At 37.2% G+C, this 17,810-nt stretch overlaps 2 protein-coding genes across 5 annotated transcripts in view; one reads left to right on the top strand and one right to left on the bottom strand.

The window, feature by feature from the left end:
* Positions 1–5,596, bottom strand: part of col4a5 (collagen, type IV, alpha 5 (Alport syndrome)) — a 47,719-nt gene extending 42,123 nt beyond the window's left edge. The window contains exon 1 of the mRNA XM_058395713.1: positions 5,319–5,596. Coding sequence (XP_058251696.1) covers positions 5,319–5,408 — 90 coding nt within the window. The 5' untranslated portion in view covers positions 5,409–5,596. The remainder of the gene's footprint in view (positions 1–5,318) is intronic.
* Positions 5,597–6,334: 738 nt separating this feature from the next.
* Positions 6,335–17,810, top strand: part of col4a6 (collagen, type IV, alpha 6) — an 87,501-nt gene continuing 76,025 nt past the window's right edge. For all 4 annotated transcript variants that reach the window (XM_058395712.1, XM_058395711.1, XM_058395710.1 and 1 more), the window contains exons 1-3: positions 6,335–6,464; positions 6,615–6,721; positions 6,883–6,928. In XM_058395712.1, the coding sequence (XP_058251695.1) occupies positions 6,711–6,721; positions 6,883–6,928 (57 nt within the window). In that variant the 5' untranslated portion in view covers positions 6,335–6,464; positions 6,615–6,710. The remainder of the gene's footprint in view (positions 6,465–6,614; positions 6,722–6,882; positions 6,929–17,810) is intronic.

The following is a 17,810-nucleotide window of genomic DNA, read 5'->3' as shown; positions in this document are numbered from 1 at the left end:
ACTTTACAGCTTTGTCTGATCTTTTGTAGAACATCAGACATCAGGGGAAATGTGCAGGATGTTTGAGGAACAAATCCAGGAGATAACAAAAACCACTATGTTAGGAGAACTAGAGAGACTACTCTCTCTCTCTCTCTCTCTGTTTTTTTTTCTCCCTGTACCCGGATGCTACAGGATTGCTCCAGAACATTCCTCAGACTGAGATGAAGAGATAGGTCAGGTAAATGACGAAGAATCGTACAGCAAAAAAAGAAGTCAATACAGATAAATTATAAATTGAATCTATCTCTCCATCTCTTACCTTCACATTCCACAGACATGGTTTGATGACCGCTTAAGTGCGTAGATCAAACAGTGTGTGTGAGGTGGAACAAACCTCCTAGACTCACACTCCCAGATTGTCAGCTTACATCCAAACTAAACTAAAAACAAATGGACCACAATGTGCGTGTGTGTGTGTCGGGCTGGGGGAGAGAGAGAGAGAGAGAGTCGGTGGTGACGTGAGAGCGGAAGACTGAAGTAATTAGTTACCTAAACACTCAAGGGCTATAAACAATCACTACGCACCTGTTAACTGTAAGTGGCATTTACAGGTCATTCACACCACACTGTAAGATCACACACACACACACACACATCCCATTAAACTGTAATGAATTTGTGCACAGTCGTGCCAGCTGGTGGCGATTACACCCTCCACAAACAGCCACACTGGTTACACACTTGTTAATGTGCAAATGCTATTACATTTCTTCACCAAATCAAGACTGATTTCTTGATCAAAGTAAATACAAAGTTAAGTAGCCTTCATAGCTGTTACGATACAAGTAACACTAAAATTCTAAAGTTTGAAGTTAGATGAGAAGTTATTCTGTGATATTTCCATATCAGTAATCATGGAGGATTTCTATTTATATTTTTGTCACAGTTTTAACTTTCAGAACTGTGTAAATTGTAAATATTTGTTGTTATAATATAGATTATTACAGGAACGGTGCGACAGAAAACACTGTGAGGTCGAATCCTCTGTCATTCTTAATCCATGACCAAGAGAGCAAAGTTAGCCTTTGTGTAAAGTATTAAAAGTATTAAAGCAGCACTTTCTGGATGGGAGGGACAGAACACTCTCTCCACATGTCAATCACAGCTAACTGTCAGTGCAGCAGTTTAAATAGATGTGCAAATTGGCTTCATATGTCTTGGTGGAATCATCCAAACAAAGTAAAACAAAAAGGAGGCTCCCATGTGGCTAAAGAAAACCCCACTCCTGGAAGGATGACATACTGTCCTTCACCTGTCAATCACAGGGACACAAGCTAATTGTTGGTGTCTGTGAGCTTGTGTATGTAGAAGAGGGCAAATGAGTGTGCTACACTGCCCTGTGATGCAGCATGAGCAGCGGTTCAGTAAGTTGTAGCTGGGTTTGTGTTGGAGGAAGTATGTGTTAGATTATACTCTCAGCAGTTGTCTAAAGCGGGAGAGCTGGCTAGTGGAAGGGAACTGGAAGGAATCAATTATTGGCTGTGCCCCAAGTAGGTTGCATTGTCTCACTAAAGGTTTTTTAGTAACCGGAAGAATAAACCATTTCCCAGTTGATGCCAAATGACATCAGATGTACATAATACACTGCATTTTCCAAATGTTGGGGAAAAAAAATCACAACCTAGCTTCATTTAAAAGACAATGTCATCCGCCATCTTGAAAAGTTTTTCTAATTTTTTTCTCATTCCACACTTTTGTTATAAAGTGGCGTCCCATACGAGGTGTATTCCTACCTGTGTTTGTCAGGACATGTGGACACTAAAAGATCTGAAAGTGCACTAAAACTCTGCTTTCCTGATTCAAATTTTAGTACATGTTTATACTATTCACACAGTCATGCACTACACTAACCCCCCCAGCCCCTCCACACACACACATACACTCATTCCACCAAGAATAGTCTAAAGTGCAACAAGTGACATATAGACAATTAATGTCATTGTAATAATTAGCCATGATTTCCTCGCCAGTGTGATTTCTTTTCATAACGCTGCACCCAACCGAACATTATGTGTGCCGCAGTGATAGACATCAAGACTTGTGTTTTGAAAGATGGAAAGATATTCCCTGCATGGATGGCTGTGAAAAAGCAGTGTGACTATCCCTACTTGCTGAGACGGAATTTGCTAGAATATACCAGATGCCTGCAATGGACCATGCAGGGTGTATCCCCACCTCATGTCCAGTGTTCCCAAGATCCACTGTGACCCTGACCAGGATAAAGCAGTTGCTGAAAATGAAAATTATACAGAAAATGAAAGAGGACAAAGGCACCAGCCCCAGCCTTGTCATAACCCTTGTCTGGGTTCATATCTCTAACCTGACTGGATGTTGTGGCTACGAAGACTGATCGCTGATGGCGGGACTCATTCCTTCAGGTCTGTGCTTTTTTATTGTAGACCGTCCTGCACGTGACAGTCTGCTCTTACACAAACACACAGATAAACAGAACACTCCACTCGTGTATACACATGCCAGGCCCTCTAGGATTTCGTGATCGCAGAAACCCTAACCCTAAACCATAACCCTAACCTAACCCTGACCCCTAACCCTAACCTTAACACACATAAAGTGTTTATACACAGGTTTGGACTGGATGACAACAAAAAAGAGGACAAGAATTTAAAGGCACTGTACCAAGAATATGACTGTAATGATGTTTTTATTCAAAAAAACAAAAAATTGCAGGGAATGGGGGAAATGAACAATCCATATAAAAGAATAGGATTTAAATCAAATAAGCTTTGGTTACTTTATGAAACAAAGAAGTCGGTTCTATATGAAGTGTATAGTGTAATTCACAATAGACATATGAGCTTCCTATGGCATGTGCCGCACACACACACACACACACACAAGCACAGCAGCATTGAAGAAAGGTGGTTACAGGTTTCCTCATGTGTGACAGGTTCAAAGAAAACCCTCATGAAGTGCATTACAGTAGAACACCTTTGCCTGGCAAGTAACGATTTCAATCAGCATAAAGCTCAATCTCATTTCCAAAACAATGCACCTCCAAATCAAGCCTTATTGATCCATAAAAACACAGTAAAATAACCCGACCGAGGTAAAGATCTTCACTGCTGCCCAAACTTGTCCAAAATAAGAGGCTTTTTTTCCCTGAACTGTAGTACACATGAAATTCCAGGTCATGTGCTGATGGACTGAAGGTCCACTAGGGGGCATTGCCTCACAGAGACAGTGGGCTGGAATCACAAGCACACATTCCACACTGGACCGAGTTAAAAGGCTTTGGCATTCCAAAAAAAAGAAAAAAAGAGGGGGTGTAGGTTCTCACACTGTGGGGTAATCCTCACTGGTTGAGAATATTGAGATTTTATGTCTGTAGCTGATACAGGGCATGCAGTCCATTGTTTTCTGGGATGCACTGTGAAATCATTTCCACTAACCACTACGAACAAAGCTTAACTAATATGACAAGACAACCATCATTCACAGATTTGTTTGCCCTTACTTGATAATTTTTCTGAATAGACAAAATTCACTCATAGCAACAAAACATTTGCTAGTTTACAATGAAAACTTGCATTGTGAAGAAATATCATTTATATTTACAGCATTTGGCAGACGCCCTTATACAGGGCGATGTACAAAAGTGCTTTGAAGTCTCTATAGATGAATAAATCAATACTGGTTCACTAAGACACAGACTAAGCATACCATCAGTATAGTACAAACTTTTTTTTTCCTATTTAATAAGCAGTGTCCTTCTCAACAGGACAGACCAGACCTACGAGGAAAGTCTTACTTTCTGTTAAAATGCCTGATAACCAAACGTTAGAGCATTTTAAAGTTCCATATTCGAACCTCCTGATCCACTTACATGCCTCTTTTGAACAGAGGTGCACACAGCCTTGAGTAGCTCCTAGCATGAATACCTGGCACAACACACTGTCTTCCTGATCACACACTAGCATCCCTATACATACACACCACACAGTGACTGTATATTGCCTAAAGGGCTACAGAAGTTAATTGGTTGCACAAGAGTATGGCATGCTGGAAGTAACGTTCCTTCACTGCACCAACCTGTTGGGTAAAAAGGGGCGGAGACAGATCTATATGTGTCTATTGATGCCTTACCTGATTCCTCCCTGATGAAATGGGGTAGAACCCCAGGAATCAGTGAAAGAGCTGTTGGATTGCTTAAAGGCGGTCCTGTACATTCATACGGTACAAAGACCAAGAATGCATTCAGAGTCACCACTTAAATCAGTGCATTACAAAAAGTTTAGGAAAAAAAAGGAAAGTTTAGACACTTAAGTCACGGACACAGAACCACAAAGTGCAAATCCGTTCCTTTGGTGATGAGCGTCTCAGAGGACATGTATGTCCTTTCCTGTCAATCTTCCTCTCATGAACATCTCCCTGATCTTTAATGACATCAGTGAATAAAAGATCCACCACAAGATCATAGATACTAAATAGTTAAATAAGTGTTTTTCTTTCATAACTTTCATTTTCAAGCAAATGTGTGTGTGTGTGTGTTTAAAAAAATCCTGAGTAATTTGAGGCAGTGGGTCAGGTGCCTCGGCTTGATGAATAATGAAAGTTTAATCTATGATTTGAGTACTACATGCCAAGACGCATCATATTCAATTAAAATGTAGGAACTGTAGCAAAGCTATCATCTGGTTTATTTGATATCAGCTACAGGTTTAATGCTCTCAAGTGAAACTGAAAGCAACTTTTTAACCCATTAATTCGCTAGCTTTCATTTATTTATTTATTCATTTCCAGAAAAGACGCATAAAAACATATATTTTCCAACCCCAAACAAAAAGTAGTTACTAACACCATTAAGTTATTGGTTTTTGCAAAAACATCCTCCCGCAAAATCGGCTTAGATCTGGAGCTGGGTTTTCAGCAGAAATAAGAAAGCAGATCCTCGGCGTGTTTGCACATGTTGTGCAGCAGAGATCTTTGTAAAATAGGATGCGCTCCGTGGAGCAAACTCCAGAGCCGTCTTTCTCGTTTCCCCCGTGTAATAACATACTGATTTGATTAACATACCGGCAATTAAATGCAACACTACATATATCCTTTTTTATTACTAATGTAATGAACAAGAAAAAAAAAACAATGCAACTACTACTTAAACTAACCATCTCTATTTATAAACTGCAGCCGAGACGCGCGTGCGTCGGGATCTACTCGCGCGCCTGTCGCGGAAAACTGTCTATAACTAAACAAACGTGTGTTATAACTACATTATAAGCGGTAATTACTGAACAGAGCAACACACAGGTACTTACCGCCGAGTCAGATTGCTGAACCCCTATGGACAGGGATATGAAGAGAAGCACCGCGACGAGATTCTGCAGACTCTTGAACTTTTTATTCATTTTTAAGAATCCACCCTCTCAACAGCAACAATTACGACCTCGAGCGCATGTGGAACTTCTCATATTCCCCTGATCACTTTACTGTAATATGGAGTGTTGTTTTTTCGTACTAAAAAGGCGGATTCTTCTCAAGTCGCCAGGCTCTTCAGCGATAGGACCGTTGCCTACTGCGACCTTAACTTTTTCTCTGACGCCTTAACCTGCGGGGCCGGACTACTTTCCAATTACTCCGCCTTTGAACCAAATAGTCCCTAGAGATCCCTTAGGCTACAAAAGTTCACTGTTATGATAAAAGTCTGAAATGTCTAAAACAATCGTGTAAATAATGGAAAGATTAAAAGTTTAAATCCACTCCTTTGATTTTTATTCTTATTATTTGTAGTGAAATGGTCTAGGAAAGCTCAACATCTGGGTAGATTTATGGCATTAATATTGTTAGATTACTTGCTGGACATCAGTAATCTAATTAAAACGAGTGAAATCTGTTATTCTCTTTAGCTGGGACTTTGTCATAAGTGTAAACTGAGATATTTTATTTTCTGTCTAATTGATTTGAATAGATAGAAAGGCATATGTTACTTCATTTAAACTGTGTAGATGAGTTATCTTTCTCATAGTTCGTTATTGACTACTAATTTTCAGCTATTTCATTCCAGAGATTATAAAAAGTATCTGACAGACATTCTTACTGAACAAACCAACATTATTAGTATTAATTATTATCATTAACTATCTAATTGCTCAATCTAATATATATATTTAATTATCTAGCCTAAATTTGTGCTGTTTTGCATTGTTACTTAAAACACCTACAAGAATAGTTTATGTAACGTTTGTAAAAGTGCCCACTATTATCTGTAATGTAATGATAACAGGCTAGGAGTATAAGTAGACAGAGATAACAGGAGTACAGCTCCGCTCTGTAAGCGTGCTGGGATGTGAGGGCGGTGTGATTGACAGCTGTAAGCCCCGCCCCCGGGTCTGAGCAGCGCACACTGCGCGATGTGCGTTGTTTGAGTCGGGCTGCGACACCGCGGATTTCAGCACACGAGTTCCGTAAGTTTACTTTTCCCTTAAATTCGCCTTCCACCTTTAGGTTCTGCAGCCGCAAGAGTTGTTCCGCTGTAAAAGTTTCGCTGGGCTATTAGGCTGTGTGTAGATTTGTAATCTTTCTGGTGCTGTTTGTTTTGTGCGTGTTGGCTGCAGATGAACCGCGCAGCGCGCACAGAGCGGATCTGAACCCAGTGCTCGCCGGTGGACCGGGGAGACACGACACCTAAAACTTTTCTCCCCGAGCAGACAATGAAGCTTTGGTACGTAATATGATTTTAAATTGATTTAAAATCAGTTTTAAAGAACCTAGGGTTTGTAATATCGACTGGTTAATAGAGGTCTTTTGCACAAGGAGTAGCTCTGATATGCGCTTAAGTTGTAGTTGATCAATGGATTCTCACCTACACGCGTTTGATTGCAGGTTTTGGGTTTGTACAGTTGTCTTGTGTCTGGACTCTACTTACGCAGTAAGTGCGCTTTGCTTATCATTTGCTTATTATTGCTTATTGCTTATAAATATATTATGTGTGTGTGTGTGTTATAGGAGCCTATAGTTCCTAAAACTCTGCTATTAATTTTAAATTTGCTTTTTTTATATCCTGTACATGGACTGCACAACATACACTATTGGTTTTGTGTCATTGTTATTATGATATCATGCAAAAATCTACATATTTGGATTTGTCCAAATACAGTATCAGACAATTTTGAGGCCTACAATCCTATGTCACAAGCTAGTGTCAAATGTAATGTAATGTAAATCAGAGGTTTATCAACTTTATTGACTTTATTATTCATTACTGAAAAATGTATAATATTCAAATTCAGCATTTACCGAGACATTTGGTCCTTTCACCATAGGTTTCTTTGGCTTTTTGCCAAAAGGTATAGTGCAAACATATTTCGGATAATGTGAATGAATCATATTTTAGACAGTGATTTGCCTCATTAATTATTTATTTTGCTTCATTATTTGTTAATTGCTGTTTTGTAATTCTGAAGGACATAGAGTGCTATGAATAACCGCTAAGATAAACCTTCTTCTCATGAATATGTAAAACACTATCAGGATTGGGTCACACCCACTTATACAGTAACATGAGATCACATGAGATTACAAAGTTGTCATTTTAATCTTTGTTCTATCTCTGATAACATTTTCTTTTAGATAATAATGTCTTGGCCAAGTCATAAGTATATAAACTGTCACTATAAGTGTTGACAACTGCTTTTTTTGGGGGGGGGGGTCTTATTTTGAATTGTTATTTAATCTTTATATACATATAGTATTTGACATGACATGTGACATGTGTGAAATGAAAATCGAATGTTATAATTTTACAAAATAGGGTCTGTTTATATAGGTGTTGAAAAAGTGGTAATACTAAATGCCAGTCTAAATCAACTGCATTGTCTAAAACTACAATTCAATTTTCAGTTCAGTGACAAGTACAGCACAAAACAAATCCACAAAAAATCTCTTAGGAAAGAAAGGTTGCATTTCAATCAAGTATCCTAATTCTATAACACATCTAGGACCCTATAAAATAGGGTTTCCCAAACTAATTGCACATGGGTATTTTCCCCAAAAATCTGTAACATTAAGTTCACGAATTTTATTTTAAGAATTTTTGTGAATCAATAAAGTTTTTTTTACAGACTCTTCTTAACTCAAAAAAAGAAAAGAAAAAAGGTTTTACCTGCAGTTCCGCCAGTAAAAGCCAGAGGCCGCTGATTTTATTACAAAATTATTTATACATGCACTTGTTCTCACCATAAGGGGAGATGATGATGATGATGATGATGATGATGATGATTTTTCACATATGTATTAGTTCTTATTTTATAGTCTATAATCCATGTTAAACTTTTATTCACTCTGTTTCTTAACGATGTATGTAGTCCTATTCTTCACAATATAAACTTCTTGAATATAGACTTCTCGAATTAGACACTGATTATAGTTCTTGGTGGTCCATGAATGGTAATTACATTAAAGGCCACATTATAACCAATTAATCTGAAAGTATTCCTGCTATGCTTGTCTGTGCTTTTTTTAGTACGTTTAAACTACAGCATAGAATGAAAGTACCGAATTTACACTCTGTAACACTAAAATTGCTAACACTTGGCTCTCATTCGCCCAAATGAGTGACTGTGATTGTAAACTATCATAAACAGCAGAACAGTTCAATGTAAAATGAGCTTGCATTAAGAACAGAAAACACATTATATGGCCAAAGGTTTATGGACACCTGACACAATTTAGTCCCCCTTGGCTGCTATAATAAACTCCACTCTTCAGGGAAGGCTTTCCGCTAGATTTTCGAAGTCGCTGTGGGGATTTGCCCATTCAGCCACAAAAGCATTAGTGAGGTCAGGCACTGATGTCAGGTGAAAAGGGCTAGTTGTTCAGTAGGATTGAGGTCAGGGCTCTGTGAAGGCCACCAGAGTTCTTCCACAGCAGCTTTGGAAATTTATGTCCTCAGGAAGCTTGCTTTGTGCAAAGGAGCATTGTCATATTGGGAGGTTTTTAGGTGCTTTTGTTCCAGTGAAGGAAAAAAACAACCTATGTAATTATGTGCTTGCACGTAGGTGGAAACCATTTCTTGAAGAACCACATACAGGTGTGATGGTCAGGTGTTTACAAATTTTGCGCATATATTATAGTATATTTCAGATTCTTGATCCTAATGAGGACGGGATGTAGGGTTTATGAGGCATTTAGTCCTAGTCATATCAATAAGGTGCTTGGCTCACCTTTTTTTAAAGTGTTGTGTTTATTGCACATGCTAGATCAGTGCTGTGCATTTTCATGGCTTACAGATAAGCTTTGGGAAGATTGCAGGATAGGGATTTATTTTTTATAGCTAATCAAATGTATCTTGAAAATAGCAACGTTGTCAAAAACTCACTCAGAGTGTGATCATCAGCCATCATCTGATTAGATAATATACATTATATTATTATATCTTATCTACACACAATTACACACCTGTTAATTTTTGTTGTTGTTCCAGCTGTTGGAACTACACATATATTTCATACTCATTTCTATTGGCATTTTATTCTTGTATATTCCTCTAAATGATTTGTACTGAAGAGATATTCAGACTCCTTTATGAGTGCAGGCAGGTTCTGGACATGACAAGATGCTCTCCACTTTAAATTGGGGAACATAGTAGGCTGACGTATTTTAGGTTTCCTCTACATTTTCATAAGTTGCTAAATCAGAGATGCAGTGGCTGGTTAGATATAATATTTAGAATAATATACAATGAGTGTTTTGTCAAAGTTAAATAAAAGTGCCATTTAATTTGTTTTTTAACATTTTTTAATGAGGCACTACTGTTGTTAAGTATCGGTGAGAGAACACACTGCAAAAATCTTACATATAGTCAGATTTGTCTAGTATTTCCTATTATATGATTACAATTGACAAAATACTTTATTATATAGATTATTAAAACTATTTCTAGACATATTTTAATTTCTAGCTGTACATTTTCTTGTTCTGTTTACAGTTTATTTTGCCTCTTTTTAGAAATAAAATGCTTGGAATTAGTAAAATTGTCTGCAACTACAACAAGACTATTTCAAGCTTGAATTTAGGAAAAATGCTGTAATTTTGTAAAAGAAAAAAATGAGAGAATGTAGAAAAATTTAGAAAATTTCGAACTTATGAAAAATATTGGCACTTTCTAAGATTATGGATGATATTTAAACACAAGTTACACAACAGAATCCTGATGATTTTGCTGACTGCTTTTGAATGACACACACACACACACACAAACACACTGCTTGAGAAAGCTATGCTTGAGGTAGGAGAGTGGAGATCAATGAGAATCTACAGTAAACAAGGGCAAACTGACCAGCCCTATATCACAGACACACTTCACACTTTCCCAAAGCTATCACTCCCACAGAACTATGATGTTTAGATATTTATGTGTATGAAGTCAGGTCTTATCTCTGGAGGCTCCCCTGCTTCCCTACCTCCCTCACTCCCTCCCTCCCTCCCTCCGTCCCTCCCTACTGTCGGCAGAAGAATTCCAGGGCTGCCTGGCAGAACATGTTGAGATATTCCCTCTTGTTGCAGGTGTCACTTTCCTAGAACATTCCTGCAGGTTAAACTGAGGTTTTCTGTGTGATTTGTTAGTGCCCCTCCTTAATATATCTCTAACCTGAGGGCACAGGTTCTGTTTGAGGTTATTCTAAACTCCTGCCATCAGCCAGCACTACAACACTTTTATGGCTTGCAGACTAAATGGTTATAGATGGGTCATTGTCTATGCTTTATGTTAAAGGTTGTAAATGCAGAAGTGACTGTTTTCTCAGCTTTTTAATGTAGCAGTAAAAGCAAATCAGAACTGATGAAATTCCTCTTAGTCTCATCACGTTCGCTTTAATCTACAGATTTATGGAGACTGCACACAGAGCTTTAGATTATATTTTTAGATGATATTTTCACTGCTTCTCTCATCAGTTATCGGTTCTGTAGTATTTCTTGACTAATTAAGATGGTTGATAGTGTGTTCTCACTCTACACTCCTAAAAGAAATAATTCTATACAGAACCTTAAATGGTCAAAATATCATTTGATTCATTTATGGAACCTATATATGGTTCAGTATATTTTGAAGGGTTTATTGAAATAAAACCAGTGGGGTTCTTTAAATCATTATTATTTATACTTTAAATTATTATTATTATTATTATTATGAATAATGTACAAATGTAGACAAGAAATGAAAAGGTATAAATTTATTTCTTTATTTATTTTTTTTTATTTATTAAAAAAAACTAAATTGTATTATGAAAAAAATAGTCTGATATAGTATAATAATAGTATTGATACCAGTAAAACTCCTCCCTCCTATTTAAGTGTTTCTATCATTTCAGTTTTCATTATTTCACAGAAGTAATAAACTGATCTTTTCTAAAATGTCATTTCAAAACATCTTGTAGAAATATCTACATAAAACATAACTTTATGCTTCCTTTGACTTATAGAACTATTTTAATATTAAATCTTTATTTCTCTCCAAGGGTTCTACATAGAACAATGTTTCTATATAACCTCCCCCTAGGGTTTATACAGAATCCCAAGAAACCTCTTTTATTTTTAAAGAATGTATTTCAATCTAGCTCTTTTATTACCAAGCTCTTCCTTCCCTTTCTGTGTGCCTCTCCTCTTCTCAGTCTCGACCTCTGTCTTTATCATGAGTTGGAAATAATTCTAACAAGGAAATGAGGTGATCGTTAACCCCATGAAAAGACGTCACCTCTTGAGAAGGGTTTCCTCCATAAATGGCCACGTCCTTGCAGAGTGAACACGTGGGACTAGATAAAGCCATAGCTGTTTAAAGAGAACATTTTATAACAATGTCTCCTTTTGTAGATGGCTTTGAGACTAGTGACTCTAATGAAGACAGTTCAGATACAGAAATCATAAACGTAGACAATACTTTTTATTTTCATTAAGAAAGAATCCTGAACAGATCATGTATATACGTGTGGCTTGTATATTTAGAATCTCTAAAATCTCTAAAATCTACTGGGTACACAACATTATCACGTTCAACATATAACTGTTAAATTCTATGTTTCAGAATTCATCATTGAAAAATTTGCAGACAAATTTATTGTGCCCCAGGTTCAACATAACTTGCTATATTTCCAGTTGCCATTATTTGTATGAGCATGTAAAAGGAAAGAATAAAAATTATTACCAGCAGCAGGAGGTGGTACATGTAGGGCTACAACTGGCCCAAATGTGGTATATGTTCAACAGACACATTTAACGTTTTTATTTTGATTCGTTTGCTAAACTAAAATGTTAAAATGGCAACTATTTTTGACTGATTTATATACAGATTTTTACATAACAAAAAATAAATATTGAAAATCACCCCTCTCTCTCTCTCTCTGTTCTATCTGTGTGTGTGTGTGTGTCTCATTTCTCTCTTGCACTTTCTTTATTGCCTGTATGGTTCTCTTGCTTATATTTTCCATTTATTTATACTTTTTCTCTATTTATTTGATTTAGTATATTCCCACTTGGTCTTGGATCAGACATTTTAGCGGATATAGCAGCAAAACTCCATATATATTTTAAAATGAGATCTTTGCTTTTTTCTGATTCAGGCTCAAGAGCTTTTGAGAGCTTCTGAGTCTTTTCCTCACCTTGTTGTTGAGTTAAATAAAAAGTCAAAGGTCAAATCATACAAAGAAGACAGACTGGGAAATAAAGATAGAAAAAAAAAATAGAAGTGATGAAAGTCTGACAGTCTTTACCCGTTGATTTATTTCACTTTTTAAAGATCCCCTTTTCTTTTTTCTTTTTAGCAAAGAATGTAAGTGAACCAACAGTCCACATGTCCATTTATCAAATGAGTTTTCACCACAAACTGAGAAGCGAGTATGACCATGGTTGACATATGAGGGTAAACAGGGGATTGTGGCAGAGAGCAGAAAAAAAAACAGTTGCCTTGGGGTTTTTTAAACCTTATTTGTAAAGACGCATTCCACGAAGCTAAGATACAGTGACATTGATCTTCTCATGAATGTGCTGTAAGTACATGCCTGTTTCCCCCTTTTAAAATGTCATCTGTCATAGAGGGCTTCTGCTATCACCGTTTACCTGGATTAGCGCCATTTCTGCCTTTCATTCCATCTTTTTATTCAGTCTTTTCTTCCTTTGCCTCCTCTATTTGCTTGTGTATAATGTTGTCCATTCTGTTGTCCACCACTCCCATTTTCATTCACCACTTTACCCTTTTATTGCCGTTCATATGGCAACATCTACACTGTATGTATATATAAGCTTTCCAAAACCTTTCTTGGCTGCTCTGTGTTTGTCTGCAAGTCTGGTCAGGTGATGTTTTTGCTCTTATTAGAAAGGCTGATATTTCTTCACATGCATGACACAAATTTGTTTTGTATGTTTTTGTCAGACCGTGAATGTGAAAAGACAATATTTACATTGTATTATGAAAATTGAGACTTTTTGTAAACTTTTTTCATATCATTGATATCGATAAAGTGGCAAACTCATATGTCACAACTTTATATGGTCACATAGAGATCACTTTAAGTGTGAAATAAAATCACCAGAGACCCTTATGATCTTTGCACAGATTAATTTTTTTTAACATAATAAAAACTATTGAAATGATTAGATGAAGTAAACATGTCTGATCAGATTTATTCCTTGGAGTTAGGCTTCTAACTATATCATCTGTACAACAATACTTACTACTGAATAATAGTTACATAATGGATTTCTATCGTTATGTCATTTAAAATAGTATTTATACAAGCTGGCCTTTCTTCAGTAATCCCTAGACATACAGTGTATTCCAATAAGAATTTATAAACAGTTCAGGACACTAATAATAATAAAGCTATTATTATACTGCTCTTAGTCAGCAAGGTAAAGTGAGAGCAGTGGTTAAAGTTTCACTGAACTCCATAGAATTTAACCACTGCTCTGTCTGTGCTCTCTTCACTACAGAACAAGGTTGTTCAGGTGTGGGGAATGAAGGCAGTAAGGCATTTCCCCCTGCAGCACTCAGGCCCTGCAGACACACATTCCCGTGATGGCATTTGCATGATGGCATTCAGATATGTGTAATGGGGCAGGTTTCAGCTTAGTCTGCATCCTTCAGCAAAGTGGCTGAAGCTCATCTGTTTATTCTTTACTCCTTTATCTCGCTCCCGTGTCTTAACCCTTAAACGTGTCCTTCAAGTGTTTGTACGTACAGATAGGAACTAAGATGAAAAGAAAAAAATACAACAGCACAAGTGTCTTAATAAGGTGTTAAGCTTGAGTGCTCTTTTGCATAGGTTGGAATAGGAAAAGGTAGAAAAATGTTCATAGTAAGGATAATAAAGAACCAGCACTATACAGTGAGGTGTAGTAAGAATCCACCAGAACAGCTTCACTGCACATTTGCACAGTTTCTATACGTCTGTGGAACTTCACTAGAGCGATGAACACCTTTCTTCTCAAGGCTAGTCTTCAGATGGTGTTTTAATGACAGTAATGGAGAGCACTGTCCAAAATGTCAGTCCAAAATCTCCAATAGATGAAGGATTGTGAAGCCTGTGAAGGATATGATATTGATTCATTGCATTGCATTGCTGATGATTTATTTCATTTTCACACTCATCAAACTATTCTGATGGAGGAAGAGCTCCTTTCTGTCAGGATAAAAATGTTTTATTTGATTTCTTTGTCATCCTTCTTTCTGTAATATAGGTTATTATTGTTATATCTTATACAAATCAGCCATGTGTGATATTGAATGCTCAGGACTATTTGCTATTATGTCAACCACTTAATCAGCCAAACTTATAGCAAGTTAAGCATTTAAGTGTTAAAATAGGGAACAAACACACACACACACACACACACACACACACACACATACACACATACACACACACACACACACACACACACTTGTCCTTGTTGCTCTGTTTTGCTAATACTCTTGTGTGACTTCACTGTGGTCGTTGAGGAATATTCATCCATTACCAGAAACTCTTTTTGAATTCTCCTTCTCACTCTGTACTTCCTTTTTTGTTAAACACTGCAGGTAGAATACATCACAGTCTCTCTGACCTTTAAGCCACCCCTCTTAGCTATAAATACCACAACATGCCCTACTCACCTGTTTCCCAATTCTCTTCTGGGCCTGTGAGAAAGAAACAGTTAAAATATTCATAAATCAAGTCATTAATATTATGTCACAGACCGGATTAAGACAAGTAGAGAAAGAATGAGCAGCAGGTAGTAAATCAATAACAACTAATCTCACCGTGATTTCATGCCTTTTCGTAAAATACTTACGAAGAAAATAAAAATTTATTGTCCCTAACATTGCATCCAGACATTTATTATTATTATTATTATTATTATTATGTTATTAATTGATTTGTTTATTTATTTTATTTTATTGTTTTATTATTATTATTAGATTTTTTTCACCCTCAATGCAATTAGGCCATTTTTTTCCAAGTGTTTTGCAGAAGGTTGAAATGTAGTGCCTTTTTTCTTTTAAAAGCCACACATGTAATCCTGGTTTGAGTCATTTGAAGCTTTCTTGCAGTTCGAGTGTGGGTCATTAGGCTGAAACGAATGATCCACAGCTGGTTCATGTAGCAGAGGACGTGTTAGACCACCTCTCTTTTTTACGATCACTCTGTTCATCCTGCTCCTCCTGTGTTTTCTTGCTTGTCTTTCATGTTATCACCAGAATCTCTCCATAGATTGAATCCTGGGTTCTAAAGTGTTTTCTCAGCCCTGGGCTGCCTTTCTTGTCTCTGCAGAGATGATATCATGCATGGCTCTGGCAGTGTCTGTAGAGAACAACGTTTCCAAAACCCAGTGTTTCTTAACATGTTAATGTTGTAACAGTGTCTAAATGGTCTTACATGTCCAACTATACAAAAGGTTTTTGGAGGTAAAATAGTTTATAAGCCTTGCAGTATTGCTTATACAAAACATGTGTTTGTTCACCAGGATTTCCTAAAAAGGAATTTTTCCATTAAAATGTCCTGTTCCTGTAATCACCTGTATTTATGCTTGGTGAGGAAGATCCCACATGAGTTTTTTTTTCTCTCTGTAGTAAAGGAAGTCACTGTTTGGTTTGCCAGCTGTTTAGAAGGAAATGTACACTGTACGCTTGCACATTTATAAACTTAATGTCCTTTGTAAATCCTGTGCTCTGAGATATGCTTTTAGAGCTATGCTTCGTATATAGTAAATTGACTGATGTCAAGATTTTCAGTGTATACAGGGCTTACGCTGAAAAACATGAGATAAATATTAGAAAACAAATGAGGTCATGTAGGTGTCCTGGGCCAGTTGTGCATTTCAGATGCAGATAAAAAAAACTGATATTTTTGTAATCAGTACAGCTAAGATTGCTCATGACATTGCAGCCCAGTCTCACACCATTACGTGCAATAGTCACGTAATTTATGTAATCTATTGATTCGTGCACACGGACATGAATTGCCCATGTTTTTCGTGCCAGACAGCACGATTTTCTTTTTGTGCCAGACAGCACGATTTTTTTTCGTGCCAGACAGCATGATTTTTTTTCGTGCCAGACAGCACGATTTTCTTTTCGTGCCAGACAGCACGATTTTTTTTTCGTGCCAGACAGCACGATTTTTTTTTCGTGCCAGACAGCACGATTTTCTTTTCGTGCCAGACAGCACGATTTTCTTTTCGTGCCAGACAGCACGATTTTTTTTTCGTGCCAGACAGCACGATTTTCTTTTCGTGCCAGACAGCACGATTTTTTTTTCGTGCCAGACAGGACGATTTTCTTTTCGTGCCAGACAGCACGATTTTCTTTTCGTGCCAGACAGCACGATTTTTTTTTCGTGCCAGACAGCACGATTTTTTTTTCGTGCCAGACAGCACAATTTTCTTTTTGTGCCAGACAGCACGATTTATTTTCGTGCCAGACAGCACGATTGTCTTTTTGTGCCAAACAGCACGATTGTCTTTTCGTGCCAGACAGCATGATTTTCAAAACACATTTAAATAGACATACAGTAGAATGACTGTAAGGAAACAAAATCCGTAATAAAATACCTTGATCAAATGCCCTGATAATCTAGCCGTTAATTAATCAAACATAGAGAATAAAAAAAAAACTGCCGAGTCCTGAGTGACAGGACACCAACGTGTTGCAGGCACGAAAGACAATTCCCATAGAACTGAATGAGTGTGAAAATCGTGCTGTGTGGCACGATAAAAAAGGGCAATTCGTGTCAGTGTGCACAAATTCAATAGATTAAATTACGTGACTATTGCACGAAATGGCGTGAGACTGCCTTGGACATTGAAGTGATTAAAAGAAAATGAATCCTGCACACTTTAAAAAGCCTTTTTGAACCTGACAATCAGTTGAATTCTTGTGAAGCTCTTCTTTATATTGTGTAAAAAAAAATTATTAGCATGCTGATGGTTACTAAGCTTCACGAAAAGTTTTTGTTTCTTCAGAATTCAAACATGTTCCCTGTCTAGTATGTAATAGAGATATGAGACAATAATAGCTGTCAGCTATACTTTTCCTTTTAGTGACTGCACCTGTGAGGACAAGGCTAACTCCTGGTCACAGGGGTCAGGGCTTTAGTTCATTGCTTGGTTGTCAAGGTTCCCCTAAACACTGCACTGTTCATCTACTTTTCAGCCCTGTGTCCCTGAAAGAGACAGAATTAATATTTATCTCAGGAGGGGCACTTGCGGGCCTTTAGTTAAACAAAAACCTATCTGAAATATCTAGTGTTACAAGTTAACTGTTAAATGGTCCATTGAGCAGC

This window comes from Hemibagrus wyckioides, linkage group LG07 (assembly GCF_019097595.1).
Source record: "Hemibagrus wyckioides isolate EC202008001 linkage group LG07, SWU_Hwy_1.0, whole genome shotgun sequence".
Lineage (NCBI taxonomy): Eukaryota > Metazoa > Chordata > Actinopteri > Siluriformes > Bagridae > Hemibagrus > Hemibagrus wyckioides.
The sequence above is the reverse complement of the archived record's forward strand: the minus strand, read 5'-3'. Positions and strand labels throughout refer to the sequence as shown.